The sequence below is a fragment of the Dermacentor albipictus genome, chromosome 3 (assembly GCF_038994185.2).
Source record: "Dermacentor albipictus isolate Rhodes 1998 colony chromosome 3, USDA_Dalb.pri_finalv2, whole genome shotgun sequence".
Classification (NCBI taxonomy): Eukaryota; Metazoa; Arthropoda; class Arachnida; order Ixodida; family Ixodidae; genus Dermacentor; species Dermacentor albipictus.
The window spans coordinates 173,980,623-174,007,086 of NC_091823.1; the positions used below are offsets into that span (position 1 = coordinate 173,980,623).

Consider the following 26,464-nt stretch of genomic DNA (forward strand, 5'->3'; position numbering starts at 1 on the left):
CTTTTTCCATGTATTCACTTTCCACCTGCTATGGTCTCATACAAGACTGGCAATATTGTAAATAATAGTAATAACAATAGTAATAATAATAATCGTATACCGCACCATAATATTGCAGACGTAACCAGGAACAGCAGGCACCTGTGGCGACATCATAGTTAAGTCTCATTCTCTAGAAAGATTTCTGTATCGTACTGCTTGTTAAAAAAATATTAATGAAATATACAGTACTAGCCTCATGAATATAGCACTCCTGACAGGTTTACAGCATACAAGTAGCGTACAGTGGTCATTGCAACAGTTCTGCATGCTTTTTTTTTTTTGAGGATATGCAATTACCAGCACTCCTGTTCCTGTTCTGTGCCTTTTGATACTGCAGCCCAGTAGGCCTCATTACACAGAAGTCATTGATACAGAAAACTGACATTCTGTTAAAAGCCAAGAAGCCCTAACGCAGTTACAGTAGTTGGAGCTATTGCAGCTCTAATGTGGGAGCTCGTACAGCAATGCCATGCCCGATGATGGCCACGTTATAATGTGTTTGATTAGTGTTTCATCCACAACCCCTCGGTCTATGTATTATTGTTTTTACACATCCTAATAGAAATGGTTCAAACAGCCACTGTAGTCAACTTTATTTTGAAACAAAAAAAGTCTTTTATGTGAGAGATATTTTGCAAGGATCCTCATCTGCCAAAATTTCTCTTCATCGCATTTTACTTCTGTCAAGGAATGTCAGGCTGTGGGTCTAGCATGTGCTCCACAAGTGATAAAGGAAAATTCTGCCAACGCCCGTGTCCAGCTGCCTTGTTTACTTCATATTCTTTTTTTTTTTTACTTGTTTACCTCACAATGCAGAAGTAGTACCAATGAACTACTACCATGTTGCAGAGTGGCGTTTACAGCACTCTTTGCCTTGCCAGATTGACTGAAGGGAAACTGTTGTCCATGCTGCGCCGAGTGGTACCGTGCAATTCCCCAAATCAAGTGTATACCAAGGAAAGAGGCAAGGATTTGCATCAGCGATACTTCTGTGCGTCTATTTGGAAGCGAGATGCGTTTTTTTTTTATGTTTTGTTGTTACAAACCTGTGCACGTGCACACATTAATATACGTTTTTTCTGGTCTTCTAGGGAAACTGCAATAAATCAGTTGCGAATGCAGCATCCGTGGTGTCCGTTCTTGTGTTCATTTTATTTGCACTAGAATGGATTCATCGAGCACCGATCAACTAGCCCAAGGACAACGTATCCCGCTTTGAGCTTTATACCAGGAAGAGTCTGGCACCCCTGAAATTTCAATAACCCGATCCCAAACGCTCGAACTACAGCAGGAACCTGCACTGCAGTACAGGCAAAGCAGCCAGGTGAATAACACAATGTTGTTTACTGCATACGTGTCTGGCACAACTATGATTCCGCTAGGCTGAAATGCTCTAATGTGATACCTCAAGTGCATCGGCATGTATGAAAACAAGTGTCGCACACCATTAGAGCTTCAAATGAGTTTATTTTAATGCGACTAGCACCAAATGCCCTTTCACAGCCTTGAGTAAGGAGGTTGTCTTGAGCATTCATTTAATATCAGTGAAACACGAAAATCTGGCCTGCCAAAGTCTAGAGGAAATATGTGCAGTCCCTTTATTCTAAACTAACAACACTCATTAGGGCCAGCTATATATGTATGTACACACAAGCATGCATGGCACATGGCTTAATGCAATAGAATGTGGCAATTCAAATGTGGGTAAAACAAGTTTGCTTGGTATTTGCCAGCAGTGTTTCCTGCATTTACAAGGGCGTGCTGAAAAGTTTCTGGCTTTGCACAGAAAGAATAGAGTCAAAGTTTCGAAAGTACACATATATTCAACATATTCCCCCCCTCTGGCTGATGCACTTGTTATATCGTTGCTTCAGCTCTTCTAACCCATTTAAGAAAAAACCTTGTGATAGGTCATCAAACACGCTCTCTGCAGCATGTTTGAAATCAACAATGTCATCAAAATGGTGACCCTTCAGTAGTTTCTTCAAATTGGGAAACAGTAAGAAGGCACCAAGTCACGTGAATAGGGGGATGGTGGAGCAATTGGAAATGCAGGGTTTTCAGTTTGGCAGGCATAACTTTGGACATGCGTGAAGGTGCATTGCCGTGCAACAAAAAGGTTCCTTTTGGTCAACTTTCTCCAGTGGATCGTCTTTACTGCCTCCTTCAACTGCTCCAGGAGGCTGGCGTAGTACCCTCTAGTTATACTAAAGCCCCGAGGCAGGTAGTCCACCAAAAGAATACCGTCTTTGTCCCAGAAAATTGACAGCATGACTTTTTTGACCGATTTCTGGGTGCGGAACTTTGTCATTCACGAGGACCCACTGTGACGCTATTCCTTTGGCTGTTCCTTGGTTCCTGGGTCATAAATGGGGAGCCAGGTTTCATCCTCGGTCACTGACCTATCCAAAAAATCCTTTGTATCATCAAAATGGGCCAAAACAGAGCTGGATGCCTCAACTCTTGCCTCTTTCTGTTCACTGTTCAAAGATTTTGGCACCCACTTCGCTGAAAGCTTGCACATGTGTAGGATATTGGTAGTAATGAAACCAACACACTCCCTGCAGGTGTCAAGTAACAAGGCTATCTTTTTGGCGGATATCCACCTATCCTCAAGAATCAGCTTATGGACATTATCGCTTGTCGCCGGTTATGTCGAGGTTGGGGGGTGCCCACTGCGGGGTTCGTCTTCAATGGTAAAATGCCCAGTCTTGAGATGAGAAACCCAGGTTTTTTACAGTGCTGTAAGAAGGACATTTCTCCCCTCATATTTCTGACATCTCAGTGTGAATGTCCTTTGCAGACTTTCTCAGAAAAAAAAACAAAGTTTATGATGCCCCATAACTCCACGGATGTGAAATTAGCTACTGCCACTGCCATCTCAGGTTCTATCTGAAATTAAAGTAGTCATGAAAATCGGACACATCTCATATTTTCACTATTGCTTAACAAGATATCAAGCTTTTATATGATACTAAGTTTATGTTTTAATTCTACATGCAAGTTGGCAAAGCCAGGAACTTTACAGCATCCCCTCATACAGGACTGATCCCACAAGTGCAGCTGAGAAAAAGGTTCAACTTCAATTCATGCTGCAACAGCCTACCTTTTTTCTCCTTAGTTCACAAGACACTACGCCACAAGAAAGAAAGGCGCCATCCAGCAAAAGTATATATATAAATATATATAGCATAAAATCACAAGATCCAGCACATGAACAGCTTAAAGAATAGAAGCATGTAGGAAAAATAACAGGACTTTACTGATGTTTCGGCTGGGGTCTGGCCTTTATCAAGAGATATACTTATATATAGTGCAAAACTACTGTATGGTCAATAGAAATGCAAACAAATTTTTTTAGGGGTTTATTGTGATTCATGATGGGACTCCCTTCTATGTATTGTACATTCTGTAACTATGTTGAAAATCAAAAAAATTCAAATTCTAAAATCATGTTAAGCAAGCTTTTTTTCAGCTGCTTGTTTTGCAAAGACAATCGCACATCAGTATGTTTTCAAACAATATGTTGTCTTTCAATTTACGCATTGTCACTTCTAAGCGCAGCTTGCAGCTAAGATGGGTGTATGTTTGTAGCGTGAATGAAATCCCATTAATTCAGTGTATAGTGACATTTAATACCCTTTTGATTCTTTTGGAAAGATTCAAACAGGCTGCCCATACATCTATGGTACAGGAAGCTCATTAAATTCCAAGATTTCAAATGTCTATTAGATGCACAAATGCACCTTATTCTTTAACCACATCTGGTGCATCTATGCGCTTATTAAGATAATGCTAACCTGTTACAAGGGCATTGTGATCTTGCAAGAACCTTCACGCACTTCAAAGCATGTACACAAACTGCTGTTAGAGACAATCTCGTATCAATGAATACTTCAATGCATATCTTGAAGGCACTGTTTATCGAATATGTGTACATATAGGATGACTAACAATATAATGTCAGGGATATTTTGTCTGAAAAAGAAATTACTGCAATGACGCATCTTTATGCCAAATACGGCAACCGCAGAAATGACACACCTGCCCAATTGTAAAACTTGTGTGTGAGCCTGTTCTGGCAGTCATCTCTGCATACCGCTTGTGAGCAGTGCAACTCGGAGAGAAACTGGGGATTTTTCTATCATGTAAGGAAGTCATTTTTAATTTATTTGAATGATCTGGCATTGTAAAGTAGTAATTCGTTCTTCATTAGAATCCACAAACAAGTCTAAGTAAAAGTAGACCTCAAAAATAGCACTGGATTGGGCAGCCTGGTGCACTCCTCCTCATAATATCGAACATAAGGTCCCCTGATAAGCTTCAAGGTCATGCCATTCCCCAGTCCCCCTTCATCTCTACACTTTCTCCTACAGGGAACGCCAATAGTGCCCCCAAAAAGTTCCAACCCTTTCAATACACATACAAAAACAAACAGATTCTAGTTTTCGCCACACTACATTTATTATCAATGCTCATTTTTCTCTGTTCTGTGGTAAAATGCAGTGTGTAGGAAGGAAGATATTGTGTTAAGTTCATAAGCTTAGTTAACTAGACACCACCAGATTTTTTTTCAAGCAGATACAAAAAGACGGCCTATCAAAGATAGTGCTGTTTTGCTTCTGCAGGTGAATTTCTGGGAGAAGCTTAAGTTAGCAGCTTGAGAAATTGCAATGTCCTGGTGGCTAAATCTTACTTTAAATTCCTATTAAATTTTAAATGCATTTTAAGTTAACTTTAAATTCCTTTTACTTTAAATTCATTTTAGGACAAATGTTGAAATTGCAAATTAAAGCCAAGCAGGAGTGAAGTCCTTCCTGCTTTGAAGAAATTGGTAAAAGTAGCATCGCTTACAAAGATATCTGTCCCCAAAATCTCTAAAAAAAATTTTAGCATGCAATTTCTTACCAAAATCTGTTTGAATAATAAAAAAAACAGTATTGCACATGTTGCATTTTTACATTGGTTGATCAGTATAGTGGTTAATGGGGTTTGACATACCTAAAATAACAATGGGGTTATGAGGGACACCATAGTGGAAGGGTTGAGATTAATGTTTTACCACATTGCAGAGTTCTACGAGTGTTTTTACATTCCGGAATCGGAATGCACTTGCCATGGCTGAGGTTCGAACCTGTGACCTAATACGCATCAGGGGGAAGCCACAGCCATTGTAACAGACATTAGAGTTTCCTACAAAAGTCACCAGAAGTAGTCCTGGCGCTACTGTCATGGGAGCTGCAAGCGTGGCGGCTCAGCCAGCATGGTTAGCACACATGGACTTGCCCTAAACTTTGTTCTTCTAGCTTCAAATTTGAGACTTTGGAAACTGATCACTTTCAACAAAGTACTGCAGTATAAATACAAAATTTCACAATAATTACACATGTGCGTAGAGTCCGAGTGCCTGCCGCGCTAACAGAAACAGGATTTCCTTGAAATTTATGCAATGAAGGTGCAGATAAAACGCAGTAAATAGAGCCATAGGAACATATGAAGGCACAAGCATAAAGACTAGACAGATCTGTGTACTAATCATTCCCATGGTAGCTGACAATCGTAGCACCAGAGTTGCATCCAGCAATTTCGGTAAGAATCTTTGGTGCACATGGAAACAGGTAATTTTTAATCTGAGAATTACAACAAGCAACGTATTCATATAAATGCAGCAATTTGAGTGTCAGGCAATGTAAATTAATATTACATGCCTTGCGAGTGCTGAATTAGTGGAAGTTAACCACATGGCCACAATGCACCCACTCTCCTTTCCCAACTTGGCATGTTAAGTGCCATACATTAAGCTATAGAATACGCCATTGCAAACTGTGGCTGTGTCTTAATTACATCTGGCAAACAGCATCAACCGACATAACACCCTTATTAAAATGGCCGTACAAATCAAGACATGTGCATTACAGTATCAGCTTCACCAAATCGGCAGCCAGCAATTGAATTCTGTATTGGTGAACACACCTACCCACAATGGTTGTGTTAAATAAAACAGTGCTCATCCATAACCTATACTAACCTAAAGAAAATGTGCTCAGAAAGTTCTGTGCATGCGTGTAAAGTATACTGTCACACCATGACCAAATATAAGAATCTGACATTTGAAAAACAGCAAGAGTTTTTTTTAGGCAAAGATGAAAAATGATACTAACCACTGCACACATTCCAGTACATATTTTATTTACATACCTACATAGACCAGCAAACTTTTCCATGAATCTACCAAACCTTCGTTAAAAGGACACTGAAACACTTTTTGAACGTAGCAAGGAAACGTTGGCAACCTGCAGAAGAGGCTCCTTTGAACATGCCAAATATTATTGCACGGCATGCAGCAGGGAATTGACAATATCGTGTCAACAAGAGTGAAAAATCACTTGCCCTTGCTTCCGCAATGTCGTCGCGCAGCAGCATCGCAAGCAGCTGGACTCGTGAACAGCTATTGGCTGATTTTGTGATCGCAAGAATATTATCATTAATACTACGATTGCAAATTTCAAGTTAAATAAATGAAACATATATGTGCCTACGGCCTCAAAAGGACAGAAGAATAATTTCATCTTTGCACTGTTGGTCTACACACGGCGTCTGCAAAGCATGGCCTCCGAGATAGCAGTGGCGTGCGTAGTCTATCGCAGCCACCGCAGGGTGTCATGACGAGCACTCTACTCGCCGAGGCATTCAACTTCTAGGCGGGGCTTTGCGCTCTTGGCTTCTCCCCTGTGTAGCCTCCAGTACTAGCAGAGAGTGGAGATGAAAAGAAAAAGAAAGCTGCGCATCGGTGCAATAACCTCGGTTATACTCGAAGGATCCTAAAAATTTGGGGGGCATGAGATTCACAAGATGGCGCCCTTTAATACCATTCTAAGATCATTCCATGACTAGTTGGGAAAGTGTTTCAGGGCCCCGGGCTCTATTTTGTAAGGATCCTTCTACTCTGATGCTATTTTGTCATCATTCGTCCGGCTGAGCGGCCAATTTTGGCAATAGCAATGTTGTCGTTTTGATTCAGGAAATGACAAAGGTCACAAACAGTACAAAAGGAATCATTACAAGATACAACCTCTGGCCTAATTCTGAGATGCATCACAAAATTTCATAAAACAAGTGATAATAAGAATGCACGTAAAATGTGAACAAAAATAGTCACTACAAAGTTTCGTTTAACTTAGTTGGACTTGAGTTTCTTTACACTGATACTGTGTGGGACGGCTACAGAATCTGAGTAAGGTTGTGCAGACTTCTTGGAAGTAGAGAAAGCCAGCTCTCTCCCTTCTCTCACCACAATAATACTGACCAAGGAAAATTCGTAGGTCAAGTGTGAAACATGACAAACATCACCACCAGATTTCAGCTGTGCTTGTGAGTTGTCAAGGTTGGGATGAAGTGTCCCAGAGTCTGTTGTAAGACCTTAGGTAATATATCTAACTAGGCGGAAACACTGAAAGCATGCACAAGTATATGATGCACTGTTGTACATATTAATATGCTGTACACCTGACCTAAAAAATCCTACATTCCAAGACGACGGCAGCATAGCAGTGCAGGAAACTTCTACCTGCCCAGAGGAAAAGTGCCTGTGTGAGAATGACAATGTATAGTGACGCACCATTGCACACACTCATTGCAATGCAGCCAAAATTGGCTGGTAGCTCTGTTGCACCTTGACCCGCAGAGACAGTCTTACTGGTTTAGGCAGCTTTTCGTTCAATGCAAAGCTTCCATACCACAGCTGCCATCCATGCCAGACCATAATTGGCACACGCACCCAGTTGACGGATGCAGACCAGGTAGGTGGCTCCTCAATCAATAATATGTCGCTTCAACATGTGCAGAGTCCAGGATGCACATAAATGACGATGCCAGCTGTTTCATATCGCAGGCACAGTGCATTCTTGCAGAAAACGAGTGGATGTATGGCAGGCAACAGCTATAGCCTCTGTTCAGCAACCAGGCATGCACGCAGTTTTGTTCACAGAAGGAATGTCTGCAACACAGTACTATGAGCACAATAAATTCCTTTGCTGTGCCTTGTACATGCTCTGCAATGTGAAAGAGCTCATTCTGGAAGGCATCTGGCAGCTGCAGGCAACGACTTAACATTTATGGTGCTCTAGGTGACACTCCACATGTCAAGGAAACATGCAACAGGTTTTGTTCATCGAAAAGAATGCGTGCGGCCCTCTAACGATATGGTTTGCCGCAGTGTCCATCTCTCTCAGTGGGCGTGGTCTATTCTAGCCTTGTCTTAGATGTACTTGGCACGTGTGTAGCAGACGCTGCAGCATTTGTGGAGCAGGAGCTACCATTGCGGCAGGGTGCTGGCTGCTCGTTTGCAGCACTAATGGCTGCCATAGTGCGGCAGTCGACAACTGACAGTGCTATCCCAAGTTGTGCTGCGTAGTACGAGAGCATAATGACATGCTGGATGTAGCTAGGCGGAGCACTCAGGTAGAAGAGGTTGAGTGCAATGAGCAGGTCGGAGGCAGCAAAGAGGATGCCGCCAAAGCAAGAGCACAGCTTGGTCCAAGTCCAGAGGTCATCGAAGAATCGCACCCGCGAGACGCCACGCCACACCATGACCATGAGCACAAAGCCGTACAGGGGCACAGCGAAGAGGTACACACCTGCACAAGAAAACGGCCACAGCGGTGTGTCATTTGTTAGAACATGCACACACTAGGTGCTCATTTGTGGATTATCACTTTAATTTGAATGTTTTAGCATTGGAACTGACTGCAGCAAATGAAATTTGTGGATGGGTGAATTTCAACTACACCAGTACAGTTCTCAACTGCACTGGCACGAAGAAAGGAGCAAGGCAGCTTCCAGGAAAATTTTGTCAAGTTAATCAATCATGTCTCCTTTCCAGATGATTACCACTGTGAAGAAAAACTGACACCTTTATTTCCACTAATCACAGTACCGTATGATGAGGTTAATTTCGACATCAGGGATACGTGGTGGGAATAATACAGCCAATCTGCATCATTTCATTGAAGCTGCAGCATGCTAGTTACAAATAGTTGTTTTTAGCTGAAATTGCAGCTATGCTGCACCAAAATGCACATGTTTAAGATCTAGCAAGAGCCACGGCCAAACACCAGACAGGACAGTTATCACTTAGACAGCATAAAGTTGCACCTTAAGCACAGCATGAACAATCAGCTGTCACAACTCTCACAGTCATTACACAATCGACACCCCATAGGTGTTCTGCAGACACCACCCCACATGCTTCTACATCTGAATAATAATAATAACAGTAAAAATACAATAAAAAAACTGCATAAATGCTGGTATGTCTTTGATAATAGACAGGAACATATTACACAGTGCTGTTATGGCAACCCACTGGTCATTGATAAAAATAAAAAGTATTTTGATGCAAACCACACAAAACACAGAATGGTTAACTAGTGTTTTAGCTAGAAATGGCAGAACTTGTAAGCATTTGCGCCATACATGACTTCAACAAGCTTGTCAATGTAAAGGACTGCTTGGAATATGAAAATTTTGCAGCGGTTGTTTACTAAATTTCCCACACAGACTGCTACTACAGTTACATTGGTGAAATGAAAGCGGTCAATTCTCAAGACGACGGAAAAGGCACAAGCGATAAGAACAACAATCTGTACAATACACGGGCACAACATGTATGCCAGTTAGTGCAACAGTGTCGTCAACTGGGACAAAGCATCAGTGATTGCCAGAGAAAGAAACGTGATGAAGATGTTATATTACCTGAACCTTTAGTGATACAGTTGGCATCCAGTACCATGCACCAGCTGGATTGTACCTTTCCCCAAATTCACTCCTGATCATTACATCCCATGCTGTGTACATAAATTGACAGAAATCTCATGTCTGTGCACTGTGAAACTGCATGGTTTTATTTTCCCAACGTCAATTAACTTTTTAGATAGGTAATAATCAGAAGCATTTTTTTTTTCGTTTCTTTTTTTCAGATATCCTTACAATATATTGGCTCAGCTTGCAACGCCCTGTTACATAACTCCTAAAATGGCTACACTGCGATAGCCACTGTGGTAACCATCATACAGCGGCAATGAGCAAGAAAGACCTGATTACCACTGCCACATTTATAAAAATTTGTCTTCTGTCAGTGCAATTATGTTTTCGCAATTGTTAAATCCCTGTCAGTGATGGTATAGTAGCATTGCTATTCCCGATTTTTAATTTCTTGTTTTTCTTTAGCACACAAAATTGCAATTCATTTAACCCTTACAAATAGATTGACCCTTGAAGTGCCATCAATCTGTGTGATATGTTCAGTTCCACATTAAGATTTTAAACATTACTACTCATGGCAATTATGATGCGAGCTCAAATTTTGCGATTCACACACTTCCAGCCGGGCAATAGTTATCGTGAAGTACTGATTGCTGTTCCAGTTGGCTTTGTTTTGCATTGTGTGAGGGAGCTTCTTTTTTGGGGAAATTATGAACTGTTATTCCAACGCACTCTTTGGCAAATTTGGAGGGCTGTCACGGTGCAGCATTATTCGATTTGGTGAAGCACCGATCAATGGGCACCAAAAGGTCGTAGGAATAGGAACCGACGAGCAAGACGGTTATTGCCGGCCATTTGGGCCAGCGGCCAAAAGAAGTCGAAGGCAGGTTGAGAGATTATTGTCTTTTTGTCGTCGGTGCGACTGTAACGTCCCGACCACTTTATGTAGGAACCCCTATGTGCTCTCTGCCCTGCGTGGGCATTGAGAAGCTTGCTAAGAAGGCAAGGGTGCGAATACTCCGAAATGTGTGTTGTCTCGGTGCAATCCTGTGCCCACGAATAGCTGACAGTGTAGGTGTGCCGAGAGCACCATATGGCCGGCTGCCCTCATTTCTCCTGTGTTTCTGAACAAACAATTGAGGTGCGCCATGGACTCAAGGGTGTGCATGTCTGGTGCGATACAAATGTGCGACCTCTAACAGCAGATGGGAATCACCTGTTCCCTCGCCCCTAATTAAAAGGGGTGCAGCCAAGACTTTGGGAGGAGCCGGGATACAATTGAGTGAACTTGATTGGATCGCCACCAATATATGCCGTTCCCCAACACAGGGAACTAGGGAAAGGAGAAGTTATTTAAATGCAGGTTTTAGACCAAGCTAAGCAGTCTAGAAGCTGAGCCTACAATCTGCAGTCATCAACCTCTATTTGCCAGTAGCCGCTGCGAAGGTCCATCGATGAGAAGTATCAGGCATGTCGAAGGCGGTCCAAGGAATCGTCGATGTGGGGAAGAGGATAAACATACTTCTTCGTAATGTTAAACTTGCGATAGTCAACACAAAAATGCATTGTACTGTCTTTCTTTTTCACCAGAGTCACAGGTGATGCCCATGGACTGGTGGAGGGCTGTATGATGTCATTGGCAAGCATTTGTTAGACTTGATTTTGGCTGGCGTCTTGCTCTTTACAAGAAACACGGTAGGCACGTTGGTGCACAGGCCTTGCATTGGGATTTGTAATAATTCTCTGTTTCGTAATAGGCGTTTGGTTGACCTTTGATGTTGAAGTGAAACAGTTTGCAAAATACTGTAAAAAGGCTTTGAATGCTAGTTTGTTGTTCACCTGATAATTTAGAATTCACATCAATTTTGCTGTTGGCTGGTACGTCACAGTTAGAATCTCCACCATTGTGTCCTACAGTTAAACAATCAGGAGAGTCACTGACTGGCTCCAAATAGGCGATGGCAGTTTGTGTGGTGAAGTTCTGGTATTTACAACTGAAAATGGTCGCTAAAATCTGAGCAGTCCATGACGACAGCTGCAAGATGCCGCGGGCTACCGCAAACCTGTTGAGCCAACAAGACTGACAGAGTGCCTTCAGCGATTCCGAGATGGGGAAAATCATCATCTGTTTCTACGGTGACCAACGTGGTACTCCATGGTGGTAAAGTAGCGCAGTCACTTGAAACGCGTAACACCGTGGACTGTGGGTGATAGTCATCCGAATGAGTTGGGTGTTCGCAGGAGAAAGTGACAAGCAACTTCCGAAGGTTTATGATTGCACCATACTCCCGAAGAAAGCCCATGCCGAGTGTGACCTGCCTAGAGCACTCTGCCAGTGTAATAAATGAACCGACAAATTGGCCTCACGAATTTGTGCCCTCGAAGTGCATTTGCCGATCGGCGTGAAAAGATGGCCGCCAGCTGTACGGAGCTTAGGGCCTGGTCACGGTGTCGTCACGTTGCGAAGTGCAGTAGCCAGTTGTCCGCTCATAACAGAATAATCGGCACCAGTATCCACAAGAGCGGTTACCAGGTGGTTATCTACAGAAAAGAGTATGTCAGTTGAAACAGGTTCACGATTTTCGAAGCAAAGTGCTGAAGGTACGCAGTCGTCGTTGTCGTCATCGTTATCGTCATCATCATCAGGGTGTCACAGTGGAGGATTTTTCGAAATGCATTGGACAGTGTCCCCACCCCCGGAGGTCGCTGTTCTTAGTTTCCCCGACTTGGGCTCGTGGGCCAGTTGCCCACAGAAACAGAGAAGATAGTGTCGCAGCTAGGTGACGCCGATCGTCGAGGTGGTGGTGATCGTGACTGGTGCCTCTGCGGAGACGGAGATCGGGTCGTTGGCAGGGACTGTTCAAACGGTGGCAACTGCGCATACGGCAATGAATGTTGACTGGCCAGATATTACTGGATTTCTCTCTGGCACTCTAGAGTCCCTCACGTGGACTACGAGCGCCGGGGTGATAGCCCTAGAGTCCTATTCTTCGGTAGTAGCAGGCACGGTACAAGTGGCCCGCTTCGCCACAGTGGAAGCAGAGTGGCTGATAGTCAGGTGTGCGCCACACGTTTAACTTTTGCGTATTGATTCGGGGGCTCGTGGACTCGTACATATTTGTATGTGAAGCTTGACCCTGGAAGTGGCACAGCGGTCCTTCAGAAGAAGGTGGATTACGGTGGTTCACGGTCTGCGCAGGTAGCCTCACTGCTTGCGCATTGTGCATAAGTCAGTATGGGGGCGGCTTCAGGTCTGGTTTGCACGAATCGCTGTGCCACCCGGCGGAGTTCTTCGCAGACAATATCTGTGAGAGATGTTACGGTCGGCTTAAAGTGTACTCCCTGTAGTCAATCGAGCTCCTCATGCACTATGCACAAGCTCTCAAAGCACAACAGCATCAAAGGACAACGAGAGAGATGCTGATCCCAGGCTGATTTGGCGATCGTAGGCCGAGGAGTGTTGCTGAAGAGCTCGCTCCGTTGTTGTCACCTCACTGAGGAACTCAGCTACTGTAGCTGGAGGCCTTCGCATCAGTCCAGCAAACAGCTGCTCTTTAACTGCATGCATCAGCAGGCGGACCTTCTTCGCTTCTGTCATGCCAGGGTCAGCACACTTGAAAAGCCGCGACATGTCCTCTACGAACATGGCTACGCTTTCATTTGGCTTTTTAACCCTACTCTGAAGGGCTTGCTCTGCTCACTCTTTTCTTGCGGGACCGCTATATGTATGGCGTATCTGCCGTTAAAATTCTTGCCAGGTGCAGATGGATGGCTCGTGGTTAGCGAACCATGTTCAGGCAGAGTCCTCTAGGGCAAAGTACACATTCCATAATTTTTTCTGTTCATCCCAATAATTGACGTCGGCCACATGACCGAAGTCATCGGGCCAGTCTTCCACATCCTCAAAAGGCTCACCATGGAATGGTCGCGGCCAGTGTGGCGTGTGGCGAACCAGCGACGCAGGCGGCTGTCCCGCACCGTGTCTCCTGTGTCTGGCTTGCGGATGTGGTCGACATCCTCGGCAGACCTTGCAGGCTGTATTCCGGAGGCAGTCTTTGAAGCCATCGGCTTTTGTGTAGGTTATCCGCTTCCAGTTCCTGGGGGTCAGAGTACATAGACGGGTACCCGGCACCTCCACCAGTTTGTCACAGACAAAACCACAAAAGACTTCGGTCGACACTATAGATCTTTTATTAAGCTGTCCTGGCCCCTTCGTCATTGTCTTCTTTAGGGGGCAACCCAACATGCCTAGCATGTTGCACCAAATTGCACCGAGTGGCTGTCAGTTGTGTCAAGGTCGTGGCAGTATTATAGTGGAAGGCTGCAGATTATTTTGACCACGTCCACGCAAGGCACTGTGAACAAGAACGAGTCTATCAAAATGCAGACTCTGGAAATGGGAGTCATACCCACAATCTTGAGTTCATCAGCAGCAGCTTAACCTACAATATTTCTCTCAAGGTTATGTGATATCATTCACAGATATGTTTTGGTTTCCACAGCTGAATAGTACCACCATCTTGAGAATGCCAGCATGTAACCATACATACTCTTGCTATTACATGGTTAAACACAGATAGGGCACTGGTGCAGTGTCAAATCAACCTGTGCAACTAGTATCTTGCTCTTTGAAATTTTACTGCAGCATCACACTAGAATATAATAATGTGACACCTAAATACCTTACATAAGATTGCCTAAAGCTATGCATATGTTGCTTAACTTTACTGTTCAAGATATTTCACGGAACAGATGTTTGCAAAGTCACATACCTATTGTAGCACTTAACCACTACTATATCAAAGAGCAATTAAATGGTTTAAGAGGTTAACATTGTCTAAAATTCAACGATAGCCATTTAATTGTTTCTTTTGCACCATCTAACAAAAGGCCAACATTGTTATGACAAAAGGCTTATCACTATGGTGGCTATACCAGGAAAGTCACATACAGTTTTCCACTGAGCAAAACAAGTTTGTGTCACAAGAGGGTTGAGAGACGGGCATGTTTGTGTGCTCTGCTGTATCGCAAAACTACGCTTGCACATGTTCGCTCATGTGTTTGCAATATGGCACCTATAGGTGTAGAGAAATGCCAGTAGGTAAAGCAACAATCTTCTCTCGTCCGCCCCTCATGGCCACATGGGGCACTCGTGGCCATCACCTGGGCTTAGATAGATAGACCTGTTTGTCACCCTGACTCAATACTTCCTTATCTTGTGTGGCCTTCTGCACACCGCAGTGTGATCATAGCCCTTGTCACAAGAGATACTGATATAATGCACATGTAAATGTACAAGCACACAAAATTGCCAAAGTGCAAGTTTCACATATTTGGAAAACTTCTACTCGTGCCGTCTTCTAGCTGCAACATAAAGATGATTAAAATATGATCAGCATTCGCTATAATGATCAAAATTGCATTTTTTAGAATTTAATTTGTCCTCCAGTACAACCAGTCTGCAGGAGTACATTTACCTAGGCCATGCAGTCAAACGGGATCTTTCTTGTGAGAATAAGTTTACAGACGAATAAAAATGGGTTAAAGTGCATACAGCTGGCACTCTCAATTAGTCATGAATGGCAGAGAGCCAACAACCTTGAAGATTCTACAGTAAGTGCATTCTACCAGTGCTAATTACAAAACTATGGAAATGGAATTGGAGAACAATGAAACTGAAGATGAAGCTAAAAAACCATGCAATGAGTGATAACACAGAAAATTATAGCTGCAATGTTATGATAAAGGAAAATGGGTGTGTGGATTTTAGAGCACACAGGGATAGCTGATATTCTAGCTGTGATTAAGATAAAGAAGTGAAGTTGCACAGGTCATGTAAATGTACAGGACAAATAATCAGTGGTCTATTATAGTAATACAAATGGAATGCCACACCTTGTGTGCAGTGTATGAAATTGAGCATACAGGATGCACAGTTGCCCCTATGGTTGGCTGACTGATCTTACTGGACCAATGTGCATATAGGACCAATAGACCGTTTAAACAAATATGGACCAATACACTTGCACAACTGAACTGCCTCTAGAACCACAACACCTGTAGGACCAATACACATATTGGTGTCAATAATCTGATATGCTATTGGTTTTTCTATGGGAAATGTTGCTATCGAATGGATACCAAGGAAAATGCAGTGGAGAACAGAAAATGATTGGACATTGTGATGAGAAAAGTTGCAGGGGCAGGATGTAGCTGGCTGACACATGAAAAAGGTAAATTGAGATCACAGGAGATCCTGAAGCATTTGAAATAGGCTGCGTGATGAAGATGATGGTGTACCATAGTCTAATACACTGGCTACTAAAAAACTGCCTGCAGGCACTAATGTAAGTCTTTCATTCTGACCAGGGCAGCTTGTTTTAATGCGACAGCATTAAGGAGCTCTTGTCGCAGAAAAGCCGGTGTCGTCGGCGTCGGCGGCGTTGGCCGTGAGCGAAAAATCTCGGGAGGCAATTCATAAATAAAAACAACTTGCAAGATGGCTTGGGTGGCAATCGAACCAGAGTCTCCGGAGTGTGAGACGGAGACGCTAAAACTCAGCATGGTGCAAATCGGGACAAAAGCGCCTCTAGTGAATGCGGTGTTGCCTTAGAAACATGCCGTAGAAAGGTATACTGCAGTGTACATCGGTAATTATGAGCATGTAAATTACAGAAGTCACAGTTAAACGAGTAGCGAAGTACGTTTCCGCTACATTTCTTATGCTCTTGGCACACACGCAGAGCCATCTTGCGGCAAACAAGAAAGACCCCCTCGTCGCAATGTACGGCGCTGCCCCGACAGGTGGCGCGTCACTCGCCCGCTTCTCCCCTTCATCTCGTCAAGAGCATGCCGAGCGAATGAGTGGGTGGTGCGAACGGGGTGCGATAACGCTATCACGTTCCACTCTTGAAGCGAAGCTTAAGCGCCCTCCATTTTTTTTTTATTATTGCCCGCCGTGAGGACAGTAACGGAGACGGGGCATAGCAACTATACTTTGGAATCTGATGCACTGCTCCCATCATACCATATTGTATGGTATGCTTATTTAGCTTGAGTGGCACAATAAGGTAATTGGGGAAATTATGTTTTAATGTGCATTTCCAGTCCCTATTGGTCCAACAGGAAATAAACAGGCAACCAACAAATCACACTTACTGGACCCTTTTGTTAACACTGATGCCAACTATTGTTCTGTGGGCAACAAACTAGCTATTGGTCCGGTAGCTCAATAGCGTTGGTGGGGAATGCCGTTCAGTGTTTTCGAGCAGCCGATGAAGCAGGCAAAATTTACTTTTGGAGCATGTACTCCGGTGTTTGGAGCAAGTGCAAGATTTCCATGAAAGCGCACACCAAGAAATAACATTTAGTTCAGTGTTTTCTTAAGTTTACATAATCATTTGCTCATAAAAACTAGGAACAACACGAGTGATCCACCACTGCACATATCAGCAGCGGCAAGCTTAGTACACTAAATTAAATGACACATGCTGCCGGCTGCTGTGTGTGAAACCGCGCAATTGTTAAGCATTAAAGGAACGCTAAAGAGAAATAATAAATCACTTTAGTCTGATAAAATCTTTCAAAAGATATTCTTGTTTTTTAGCAAGACCTAGAGGTCGTGTTTATTCTGACCAAGGCCCTTGGTTCTGTTGAGATTGGACATAAAGGTACACACACTTCCATTTTATACAGGTCTACTTATGCACATTGTTCGCACATTTTGTAACGGACTTTCTTGCACGTTGTACGCATAGACCATTCACATGAAATTATGGATCCGACAAACTTTAAATGCAATACACAGTAATACATACACTCAAATCACGAAACGCAGCTATTTTTTCCGACCAGGATAACAATTCAAGAAACATATTTACTTATAGCAAATGTAATGATTTAGAAGAAAATTTTTGTATAATGTTTAAACTGAGGTGCATAAAAATTAATTTCCTCCTCAACAATATAGCCAGGGTATCTGCATGACAGTTTTGGTATTGACGTGCATAATTTGCTCAGGTGAATGGTGTTGTTTTGCATTATTTGCGTTGTTTGCATCTCGCTGGCTGTAATGCCATGAACAGATGCGGACAATGAATGTAGAAGCAGTGCACCTTATATTGTATTGCGTGGTAACTTCCAAACTTACATACCACCGAATGTATGTCATGGTGCAACAGTGGCGTAATTTACGTAGAAAATACTTTTTGGGACAAGTAATGAATTTCGGTCGGTGCAGACTGGCACGATTGGTGCAGCATTCTCACTGGCAAAAACTAGCTGTCACCTATGGGACCCTACTGGCATGAATAATTGTCAATTGGCCCTCAGATCTTTCAAATGAGATCTTTGGGTGTCGCCACAGTGCATTTTGGCAATCTGGGAATATTGTAATCTGTGTTCCTCCCTGAATCAAAAGGCACTGCAGAGGTGACAGCAAATGTGCTTCATACTCCTGCACAACATTTTACAGACGAGGTGCTCTATCCCTCCACTGGAAAGGTCTATAAGCGATAGCAGCTGTCACCTAAAAGACCCTATTGGTGTCAATACAAATTAATTGGTCATATAGGTGACAAAAGCTGCCACCTACTGGTACTAATACAAATTATATTAGTCCTATAAACAAAAAGTAGATGTCCCCCATTGGGCCAGATTGGTACGAATAGCATTCAAATAAAACCAAGCTCCAATAAGATAGAACTCATGGCGCTGCTGTGTTGGACAAATAGAAAATTCCATTGGTATTTTTGCTAGGGATATGCCTCACGCAGAGATAGGGTGCCTTGATGCCCTTATGGAAGAGTGCATTGAGGTTTCACATGCAGACTCATGCGAACACTGCTCTTCACACTCATGGGAAAGGCTGACTGTACAGTGCTTTAACCCATTGGCTATCAAATAATATGCATGCGCAATGAACGCGCAAGTTTATTTCTTTGTCCATGGTCCATCACATGCTAATGTTTACAACATAGATTACTAGCTCGCCCTTTGTTTGTCCTGCAGTGGAGTTAGGCTGACAGCGATGTTGGCACCAGGAGCTTGAATGCGGTGAACCCATGCCAGATGTACTTACCATTAAGGTTTGGTAGCAACAAAGTGCCAGCAGCAGCAACGCAGGCAAGGCAGACAGCACCGGCCCACGGGTTGAGCGGATGCGTGCCAAAGGCCGCAATATAGAACAGATGTGCTGCTCCAAAGGCACCCATTCCTGGGAGGAACCCCCACGGCCAGACAAGCAGCGCGTCGCCAAGGCACGAGAGGCCAAGGCCAAAGAGCACACGGCGTGAGTAGCAGTGGCGTGCATCGCCCAGTGAGATGCCATGCAGAACAACGAACACCATGAGGAAGGCGACTGGAAGGCACTTGAGCAGGCAGCCCAGCCAGGATGGCTGCCACGAAATGGCCACCACGAAGTAAAGGGCAACTGTCTTCAGGAATGGCACCAGCTTGGGACCCACACATTTCACCTGCAATGCATGGTGACTGCAGTCAATTGAGTGCATCTGGTAAAAGATGTGTTCTGCATTTCAATGCAATTAGCATTCATGGGCTACTTCATGCAGTTTTTGTTCTGTAACCGTTTGGGTATATAACTGTCTTCCCTGAGCCTTTCAATAAAAAAGAAAACCTTGAAACCTTCTCCCATGATAGGAAGAATTGATCCCACATTACAGGAGTTTCTCAAGCACAGCAGCCCAATACGCTTTAATGAGCTGCACCATGATTGCATTAAGTATGTGCCCGTCTCGCATGAACCTCTTTCACGCAAACTTGGATGATTAGGTATGTACCTCTGAGCATGCGGCCAGTGAGGGAACAATTAGCTTTCACACGTATCGGCGCGCCATGCATCTCCGAGGTCACTCTCGGGCTCCTGTAGGAGTTGAGGACGGACTTCGGGATGAAAAAACTTGGGAGGTTTATTTTACATTATTTACAGTGAGGTGAGAGTCAAGTAACAGTCGTACAGTCATTACGGGCCGGCAGCAACTCAGACGCTGCGGCCCGTCGCAAGAAGTTCGAGAGAGGTGAATCCGGGAATGCTCTAGGAATTTTCTTGCTGCTCCCGGTCTCTCTTTTAAGCCCTTCGATGTCTGGAAGACGCGTCATGTTCGGCCAATGGGAGAGTCCGCTCAGATGACGCCATTTTCGGCCAATGGTAGGCGCCCGTGCGGTGGTGTCACACCCGGCGGCTCCCTGCGGTCTTGCCTTGCTGACTTGCAATGCGCTCTTCAAAGGCAGACGGGGGCGACGCTTGGGCCCAAATTGTCCGAGGGCCCCCTACTCCCGGCGGTATGGCCTCGCTGGCTTGCAAATGCCCTCTTCAAAGGCGGCCGGGGCGACGCTGCCAGGCCTTCCCGGTACATCACAGCCGTCTGGCTTCGGGACTCACGTTACCTGGAACAGTGCCGGGCTATCCCCTCGCTTTCTGGAAGAGTCAAGCAGTGAATAGCTCCACCGGCTGTGGGGCCCGCCAACTTGTTTGCACGTGTCGTGCCTCAGGAATGTGGCATCCGTGCTCCTCCATTCCTTACTTAGCAGTGGTGCGATTCGATGTGGTCTGGGGAACTCGAAGGGGTCTCAGAAAAAGGTCCCGTATCTAACACTCCTCAACAGCGCCACTACATGCCACAGCGTGTCCAGAGGGAAGCACAAGAGAGGATCTCGGCTGCGGTACACACCTCACAGATGACGTGTTTCTCACCGTTCGAACTATAGAGGCTAGAAGGTAGTTCGAACGCACCTGCATGCGTGCATCTCGGAGGTCACGCAACAGACGTTGCGGTGGTGCCGCTATGTGGCGCAGCATGTCCAGAGAGAAGTGCAAGAGAAACACCCCACTGCAATATGCGCCTCATGACGTGTTTCGGCAGTGGCAATACGTTGTGTCAATACGCATGTTGCCTTAATGCTGTCGTTACCGTTGACATCCATCGCGCGAGATGGGTTATGCGGGGCCCCCGGAGATGGCGTGATAAAAATTGTCGCAGAAGGAGCAGAAAAAAAAATTAATTAAATAAATTATGCAAATTTTTTAATATTCACTTTGGGACGAAGTGTGTTTCGTTGTGTTGTAGAGGGGGTTCAGAAATGACCAACTCAATTTTGGGGAGCAATGTACATGATGCGTGGTGACTTTTTTACACATTTAAAGAAATAAACTTAAAGAATAAACTTAAATAAACTTCAAACTACAACTTCAAAAAAATACGAAGTCCAGCTAAAGTGATAGATTAATGCTCAAGAATCTCTGAGGCATCAATATTATCGTGAACTAGGTATATGCAGGACATGATTACAGACTCCCCTGGGACATTGAAGCGCTTGCCCAATGACGAAAGCACTCCCAAGTTAAATTCTGTCACTAGTACTCAACTATACTCATTACTATAAGATGAAATAAAATTCTACTTGTCCAGTTTCATTTGATGTTTAGAAACAAACAACTCATTGAAATTTCCGTTGACAACGACGTGGGCGGTCGAAAGGTTTCATTCTCGCTTGACTCTGCGCTGCCCGCGCTTTCACGTTTCAATAATTTCCCGATCGTGTAGTGCTGCACTAGTTTTGCTGACTCGCAAGACTCGCTTAAACTGCTAGTATAGCAGAGAATAGTACACATCTGGTACACATCTGGTAAATCGGGTACATGAGCTCGGGCTGCTGGTTACCGAGGCATTCTTTACCTTAGCGAATTAAATTTTTTAGCCCACACATTCGCTCAATTATTATGCGATATTTTTATTAAAGCTGCAGCCGACAATTCTGTGGCACTACAGATCTGATACATTGGGTACATGAGCCCGGGCTGCTGCGTACCGAAGCATTCTTTACCTTAGCGAATTAAATTTTTTAGCCCACACATTCGCTCAATTATTATGCGAGATGTTAATAAAGCTGCAGCCGACAATTCTGCGGCAGTACACATATCTGGTACATCGGGTACATGAGCTCGGGCTGCTGGTTACGGGAGCATCCCTTACCATTTATGTCCAGTCAAGCTGGCGGAAAGTGGTGAGTCTTCAGACATATATGACCCCCCCCCCCCCCCCCCCCAACCGGCACCTCGCACCTACGGCCACCCAGCCTCTAACCCCTCCCCCCCCCCTCCCGTTACTATGCCACTGCTTCGCAGCTATTCCTTCCTCTCGTTTCTATGTCACACTTATTATCCGTCTCTCAAGGCCAACTGATCACATTGATAAGAAAAGCCCCTTGATAACTGGGCCGAAGCGCTGCTCTGACCACACACGAAGCGCGAAGAGCAATGCAATAGGCCTGGAATGTTCCAAATCCCGGTTCTGCTCGCATCACATCGAAAGAGTGTGCGTGGAGCTATATTTCACGCCAGGAACTTGCTACGGATCAGAGCCAAATTAAAGTGATGGTTTTATTTTTCATGAAAGTGTATATGCGCTGCAAAAACAGGTTCGTGGCAAAAAATAAAAGCGAAATAAACAGACCAGCTAGAGATCCCACGTTTAGAAAAAAGGCAAAACTGATGTGTTCAAGAAAGTAAATGTACCACTTCTAAATGATCCGAATTGGGAATCGGGACGTCTGTACAAAAAACAACAGAAAAAGAAAACATGATTTCAGTGGCCTTTATCTGTGAATTCGTAAGCGCCACTGAACACCAGCTGCTGCCTAGAGGGCGTGTGTTCGAATAGGTGTCCTTTTGCAGCTAGGTAGTACTGAGTACTGAGTCCGCTTTATCCAACCTTCAGTGGCATTTTTGATGAGTGACGCTGGAATTCGACAGCAGACATCGATCATCCTTGCCTTGACCTCATTTGACATCGTCGTCTCAATCATGTAAAAACAATCTTTCACATAACCCCAAAGAAAGAAATCAAGCGGAGGGAGGTCAGGTGACCTAGCTGGACAATTTACAGTCCCGTGCCTTCCAATCTATCATGCATGAAAAGTTGCATCCAGCCAGTTTCATGCTCGGCTGCGGCTGTGTGCTGGAGCTCCATCTTGCTGATACCAGAGAAGACGTGACAGCGGGACTTCACTGAAAAACTCATCAGCAACTCCTTCAAGGATTTCGTCCATGTAACGTTGTCCAGTCAGTGTGTGATCGAAAAAGATGAGACCAATTATAGCACCAGCGCAAATTCCGCACCACACACTGAACGACCACACGTACTGGTGCTATGTGCACTTTACCCAGTATGGGTTGGAGTCACTCGAATAGTGTGCATTATTCGAGTTTACCTGGGTGTTTCTGCAAAAACTGACTTCATCTGTTCACATGATGTTGCTGAAGAAGTTCGGTGGCTCATCGGCTTTTGTGAGTGCCCAATTCAGGATATCTAGACATACTGCAGGTCCCCGTCATCCAAGCATTGGTGCAGGTTAAGGTAGTACGGGTGAAAGACCCAAGTCATTTAGAATCCTCCAAACTGATTACTTAAAAATTGGTACCTGGCCGGCCACATCCCGCATGCTAGCATGAGAGTTTGAGACCATAAATGCTAGAACATTCGTGCGTAGGCTAGAACTCAAAGATGGAGTCATCCGCCACTGTATCTGGAAGCTACCCATTTGTCTCAGGTTTTCATAATTTCTGATGATTGTCGATGCGTTCGGTCTACTGCCACATTTCCATGACTGATATATATTTGCGGCCTTCCTTTGTTGCCATTTGCAGTTCCCAAGGCAAGGACAACCTTTGCCAATATCGCAAAGATTATTGGCACTGGGACTGGGACGAAACAAAACACACCTTTAAACATTTGCACTGACGCTGTCAATTCACTTTTGTGATGATAGGTTCTGTGGCAAAAAAAAAAAGTAACCATCCATGCACTTTACCTACGCTAAGACAACAGCTATCCCAGCTTGTTTCCAACTAACACCAAACGCGACATGTTACTTCGGCCGAGGCGCGACAGATAAGACACTAACTCAATCACAACGTTTTTCTTTATTTCCTTTATTTCGTTCTGGCTAACTCGGAGAGAGCCTGTTCGAAGGTGCTGCCTTATGATGCGGGTGGGAGGGCAGTCACATGGTATTTTTCATATTTCGCGTGGTTTATTTATCACACGGAAAAAAATTAGTACGCAATTAGTATGTCGCTGAAAATAGCGCAGTTAGATGTCCCTTGGCTGTGCCTACATATGCCTCGTTGACACTTTGATAATTACGACAGTACGTCTCGAGTCTCTTACGTCTCGTACGTCTCTCAGATATTTAATTACAATTACTTGATTAAACTTCAGTAACGAAAATAATACTGGCGGCTGCTCCACTCTACTGGAAACAATATGCAATAGGCTTTCTTCAAGTTGATTGATTGATTGATTGATTGATTGATTGATTGATTCTTTATTGGTTTATCACATATAGATGTGATGGGAGGTGAAGGGAAGAGCCATTTAAGGATAGCTTGAGGGAGTCCTTCGCCCCCATAATAGCAAGGACAACAGCAGAGGCACACACATTTCGTTCACATGGTCGTACACTTTCACAAAACCATCATATTAAGCACAACATTGTCATACACTTTGACAAAACCATAAAATTAAACACATCATTAGTTACTGTCCTACGTAGGGCATCATGCGTTTACATCACTTTACCTCAGTGTCGAATGCCAGCACAACATTTCATAACAACGTACGCATTGTAATAGCTGCATTAAAACAATACAATTAAATACAAATCATAAACAGCTCTAGAGGTCAATGTTAGGCTAGAACGAATGTGTACAAGTCAGATAATTTTACTTCGCGAATATCGATTTTTTTTAAAATGGAACTCATTTAATAGATGTGGAAGCTTGTTTTGAAGCATTTGCCGACCATAGCCAGTGTGACAATATGGAACATTCCATATATCCGTTGTTCTCGTGTTATATGATACTTCCTTCGGATGGAAATTTACTAAACCCATGAAGAAAGAATTATGACAGTCACAGTTAAGGCGATATTCACACAACAATTTGTACTCATATGTGTCTTGTGCTCTAATTTCAAGTTTTTTAAAGAGCTCCACGGTAGAATGCCGGAGTGGCAACATTAGCAATTATTCTCAAAACTGGTTTTTGCATTACTAAAAGCCGTGAGAAATTCGACTGTGTAGTAGTCCCCCCGACCAAATGACAATAGTTTAGATACGAAGCGAAGAGGGCATTATAGATCAACAATTTTATTGACTTCGAAATTAAGTAGCGATTTCGGTTCAGAACTCCCGTTATCGCACCTAACTTTTGTAATATCGCATTGATATGCTCATCCCACTGCAGCGATTCTGAAAAATGCACATCACATACTTTAATAGAGCTAACTAGTACTATCTCTGAGCAGCAAAAAACTAGGTTACCTACTAGTGAAACCTGCCTACTATAGAATGAAACATCCCAGCCTTAGTTGTTTTTTTGTATTTATCTTTAATTGGTTATTAGCTGCCCACGTGCTTAATTCCTCTAAAATGACATTACCTTTATGAAAAAGATCGGCATCCGATGAAGCTGAAACAAATATGCTAGTGTTGTCAGCATAAATTATAAGTTTACCTTCTCAAGATACATGGACTATGTCATTTATATATAAATTAAAGATCAAAGGCCCGAGAATGCTACCCTGCGGTACTCCTGAGGTTATTTGCTTTCTGTTGGATTTCATTCAACACAAACTGACGTCTTTCCGAAAGATAACTTTTCATAGCATCAGGGGAAGCCCACGTATGCCAGTAACTTTATCTGTCAAATAAAATTTTATGATTTATGTAATCAAAGGCTTGCGTAAAATCAACAAAAACACCAAGAACAAATTGTTTTTGTTCAAATTTCTCCACTATATATTCTTTCTGGACCAGAAGAGCTAGTTCTGTTTATCAATTTTTTTATAAATCCGTACTGGCATTTCGTTATCACGTGCTTGTTACAGAAAGGATATATAGTCGATTATAGATTATTCTCTCGAAACCTTTAGAAAATACAGGCAGTGTCAACACTGGTCTATAATTCGAGACGTCTTTTTTGTCTCCTTTCTTATATAAAGCCACTACACGAGCCACTTGCATTTTGGATGGAAAAACACCCGTTGAAATATATCTTGTGTGTGTGTGTGTGTGTGTGTGTGTGTGTGTGTGTGTGTGTGTGTGTGTGTGTGTGTGTGTGTGTGTGTGTGTGTGTGTGTGTGTGTGTGTGTGTGTGTGCGTGCGCGTGCGTGCGTGCGTGTGTGTGTGTGTGCGCGTGTGTGCGTTTGTGTGTGTGCTCAAGAAAACAGTGCAAACTTCATGTTCTACTGTTGCTTCTAAAAAGAATGTATTTACATTATGAGGATCAAGAGCTGTGTAGAATGCATGTGTCCAGTGTCAAAATCTTGCTGCACGAAGTAGTTGCTACACACGTTGGCCATATGGTCACCATTGAGTGTTCCCCCACCGTGTAAGACTTCTGTCACCAGTTCCTTCCTGTCGCTCCGTCCTATAACTGACATTTGGACCAGGTGGCATGCTCATAGCTTAATTAAGGCTTTACTGACGGGGAGGAGTCGTACCAATCTGCCAACGTTTTCTCATGTGCAAGTGGACACAGAGATACGCCCACATGTTTGTCATCCTGCGTACCATACATGTATCCGTCCTGTTCCCCGACACATCGGTTTTCGAATATATCATGGCCGCAGTCGGCTGGCCT

The 26,464-nt window shown here is 43.8% G+C and overlaps 1 protein-coding gene across 1 annotated transcript in view; it reads right to left on the minus strand.

The window, feature by feature from the left end:
* Nucleotides 1-1,489: 1,489 nt before the first annotated feature.
* Nucleotides 1,490-26,464, minus strand: part of LOC135902120 (lysoplasmalogenase TMEM86A) — a 76,497-nt gene continuing 51,522 nt past the window's right edge. The window contains exons 2-3 of the mRNA XM_065432048.1: nucleotides 18,884-19,277; nucleotides 1,490-8,678 (exon numbers count right to left, since the gene is read on the minus strand). Coding sequence (XP_065288120.1) covers nucleotides 8,284-8,678; nucleotides 18,884-19,277 — 789 coding nt within the window. The 3' untranslated portion in view covers nucleotides 1,490-8,283. The remainder of the gene's footprint in view (nucleotides 8,679-18,883; nucleotides 19,278-26,464) is intronic.